The sequence below is a fragment of the Lupinus angustifolius genome, chromosome LG07 (assembly GCF_001865875.1).
Source record: "Lupinus angustifolius cultivar Tanjil chromosome LG07, LupAngTanjil_v1.0, whole genome shotgun sequence".
Taxonomy (NCBI): Eukaryota; Viridiplantae; Streptophyta; class Magnoliopsida; order Fabales; family Fabaceae; genus Lupinus; species Lupinus angustifolius.
In genome coordinates, this window is record NC_032015.1 from 9,400,100 (window position 1) to 9,403,845 (window position 3,746).

General features: G+C 35.1%; 1 protein-coding gene across 3 annotated transcripts; it reads right to left on the reverse strand.

Moving 5' to 3' along the window:
- Positions 558-1,585, reverse strand: LOC109352242 (protein SRC2-like). 3 transcript variants are annotated; one of them, XM_019594137.1, is made up of 2 exons: positions 1,065-1,585; positions 558-1,028 (listed from the first exon to the last, which is right to left on the reverse strand). In XM_019594137.1, exons 1-2 carry the CDS (start codon positions 1,516-1,518, stop codon positions 679-681), a joined length of 804 nt encoding a protein of 267 aa, XP_019449682.1. In that variant the 5' UTR covers positions 1,519-1,585; the 3' UTR covers positions 558-678. The 3 variants fall into 3 exon arrangements, with proteins under 3 accessions (XP_019449682.1, XP_019449683.1, XP_019449680.1); XM_019594138.1 differs by having other exon boundaries at positions 558-1,022; positions 1,059-1,585; XM_019594135.1 differs by having other exon boundaries at positions 558-1,585.

Genomic DNA, 3,746 nt, shown 5'->3' on the forward strand with positions numbered 1-3,746 from the left:
TAAGAAGTCTTTATCCAATTGCATGTTGCTTTTATTTGTGAACAAAAATAAAGTTATAATTTTTGTGTACTGTCTAAAGTATCTTTCACATTTTTGATAAATAATTAGTTTATATATCTATCTTAAGAATCAAACTCTTAATGTTTAGATCTTTATATGAATCTAGTAGATTCTTATACAATAGTTTAAATTCATGTTTTATTCTAGTGGATTATAAATAAGTGGTATGAAGTAGTAAAACTTTGACAAAAAAAAAAAGATATAGTTCCCTCTCATGAATAAAAGAAAACATAAAGTAAAATTAGAACACGACATTATCTCTGTGTTTTTTTCAATATAGATCACTCATAACCTATGCTAATGCAGTTATGCTTTAACCTCATATTTTTCTAGAGATAAGAATAAGATTCTTATGAAGCTTTGAACCAGCTAAACAACTTGCAAGTTAAACAATAATACGTTTTCCATAAAACTCTTGAGTTAATTTTTTCTGTCCCAAATTGAGAACGACAGCTCAGATTACATTAAAGACAAAGAAAAAAAGACAATACAAACTTCACACAATTTATCATATTATCATTAACAACAAACTTCAAATGTTTATAGCTCCAAGACAAAACAACCACCCATTTTTTATTGGATTAGATGAAACGAACAATTACTTCACAAACTCACAATCTAGAAATCACCTCCATCAAAATCTCCACCATCATCATCATAACCAAGATCTTCCTCAACCTTCTCTGCCGCATCATCAGCAATCTTATCCTCAACATACTCAGCACCTTCCACCAGTGCGACTCCACCTACAACTCCAGCCAAAGCTCCCACAGCCAATCCTGTCCCCATCCCACCAAACTTACTCTTCTTCTCCCCAACCGCACCCGCACCCGCCCCATACCCATAACCTCCCTCTCCATACGACGCCGTTTGTGGCGCCGAATTATACCCTCCATAAGGTGCCCCATAAGAACCTGTCTGCGGCGGCGCGTTATACCCACCACCATAAGGATACCCAGATGACGGAGCAGCACCGTAATTCCTCGACTCCCATGCCGGCGGTGGAACACCATAAGGAGGAGCATAATACTCACCCGGCGCATGATAGCTTTTATTTATTAAAACAACCCTAACATCAACCTTACCATGTGGTCTTCCAGAGGGACGTTTAAGAGTTAGAGTCCGATTCACACGCTCACCAATACCACCATCATCAATGACGTCAGCTAGCTTGAGCCGAGCTGAACCAATGAGCCGTTTAGTGTCCTCTTCTGAACCGGCATGGACGATATCGATGAAGAGGGTGAAGTCTTCAATGGGTCCTTGTGGTAAAGAGAGAAGAAGGGTTTGATCCCAGTTAGCTTCTGTGTCACCTGATTCATCGACCCTTGTGGAGAATTTGTTGCTTGGATCAATCCAAACGACGGCGTATGGTTTGTTTGGACCGTGGCGCCAGTTCACGTTCTTTAGGTTGCGTGCTGATGCGATTTTCAGTTCTAGTTCGTAGCGTGATGCCATTTTTGGTTTGGGTTTGGGATAAGAGAGAAAGCGTTGTTTGTGAGAATATATGAGGAAAAATAAAGCTGGTAGTTGAGTTTTAATAGGAAAAAGTGGGCCACTGTTGTTGTGATTTTTGTGAGATGATGACACGTATAAAAATTCAACGAGTCAGATTTAATATTAAATAAAGTAAAATCACATATTCTTCTATGTTACATATGTCACAAAATGATTGATTTACAAATTTTATGTATTACTTTCTTATAGATAGAAAGTTGCATGTAATACTTTGTTATTTGTTATTGATAGGATGATTTTATAGGTAAATATAACATTACTTTTAAATTAATAGGACGAAGATCACTTATACTCATTGGTGTCCCCAATAGTGTACTAAACCAATTAAAATTGATTATTTTATTGGAATTTGTATTATAAAAAACTTAAATTAGTATTTTATATTATTTTAGAAAATATGATTGGTTAGAGATAGAAGACAGAGTTTTTTTGAGACAGAGTATCCTTGTTTCAAATAAATACACCAGTCGCTGAAAGCAGTCGTTGTTTGTTGTGGCAGGAACGACCATCATGTGAGTGCGTTTTCCTCTTTTTGTTTGGAACTAAATCTTAGCCGTTGAATGATTTGAATGCCACATGTTAATATTTTGAGGGAATCTGGACTTATAAAAGTGTGTTGAAGATTCTTTACTTAAAAAGCCTTTGGTTTTGTGGGGTAATGACAAAAATGCCATGAGTAGCTTTAGAGTAGGAATGGCAACGGGGTGAGGCGGGGTCAGGTTTATGCATACCCAAACCCGAACCCGAAATTTAAAACCCGAACCCGAACACTGCGGGGTTACAATTACCACTACCATCCCCGGACGCGTTGGGTTTCGGGTAACCTGAAACCCGAAAAAAAACCCGAAATAATATACAATATTGCTAAAACATTTTATATTGGATGCCTTTAAACATTTTATACTGGATGCCTTTAAACTTCCAATAAAGCTAAAAAATGAGCCTAAAATAGGGAATACAAGTCTTATAACTTTAAGTCATTAACAAGTCTAAAAATTGAGCCTAAAATAGGCAATACAATTCTAATATTCCACTTCCAAAACCAGCATAAAAATGAAATTCCAAAACCAACAGTCCAACACAAATAAAATTCCAAAACCTATAACTATAAGTCATTAACAAGTCTTCTTCAATATCTAGATGCAGCACACATCAACTATTAATCTTCAATATGTTAACTCAAACTATTGTTCATCACTTCAGCTGTAATAAAATTTAAGCCAAAATGAAATATACTCATAAGATAAAGAATTTAAAACAAGTGGAGTTTGAAATACCTTCATCATCAGACTCCATTTCATTCAAAACAGTAGCATATTCTTGTGCGAGACTTGAGTTCAAATTTCCTAGCAATATTCAAAATAAAATAATGATAAGATAAAATATATTACATAATATAAGATATTAAATATGAATTAACAATTTATTAGCTTAAAACTTTACCAGCATTCTCAGCAGACCATAGCCAACTCCTAGCACACATCAAAGCTTCTAATGTAGTCCAATTAAGTCGACTACGATGAGGGCTTAATATTCGACCACTTGTGCTGAAGGCAGATTCAGAAGCTACAGTAGAAATAGGAATAGCTAACAAATCTTTTGCAATTGCTTGAAGTGTTGGATACATGATTCCATTTGTCTTCCACCAATTTAAAATATCAAAATCTGGTGTCCTTTTTATAACATCCTCTTCCAAGTAATGATCCAACTCAGTTTTAACACTTGAGCTTCTGGTTTCTCTCCTCCTCTCAATAAATACATCATATTCATCCAAAGGTTCATCATTAGTACTAGCTGTATTTAACAATAGAGAGCTTTCGCTACATATTTTACTTTGTTGATAATCAGACACCAAATCATAACACAACTCTCGAATTTTGCTAACTTGTGTACATGCATCATGGTCATACAACTTATCAAAATAGAATTCAAGTAATGCCATTTTATATCTAGGATCCAAAACAGTAGCAACTCCCATAATATCATGTATCACACTCCAATACCTTTCAAATTTAGCCATCATCTTCTCTGCCATCCTTTTAATGAATTCATTAGAGGAGTTCATCCATTGATGTATTGCCAACTTAATCTGACAAATCTTTGGAAAATATATGTTGGCAGTTGGATATTTAGTACGAGAAATCATTTCAGTTATGGAATTAATCAAT

What these genes read in the sequence shown, in the direction of transcription:
- LOC109352242 (XM_019594135.1), bottom strand. Translation starts at nt 1,518, where the DNA reads ATGGCATCACGCTACGAACTAGAACTGAAAATCGCATCAGCACGCAAC.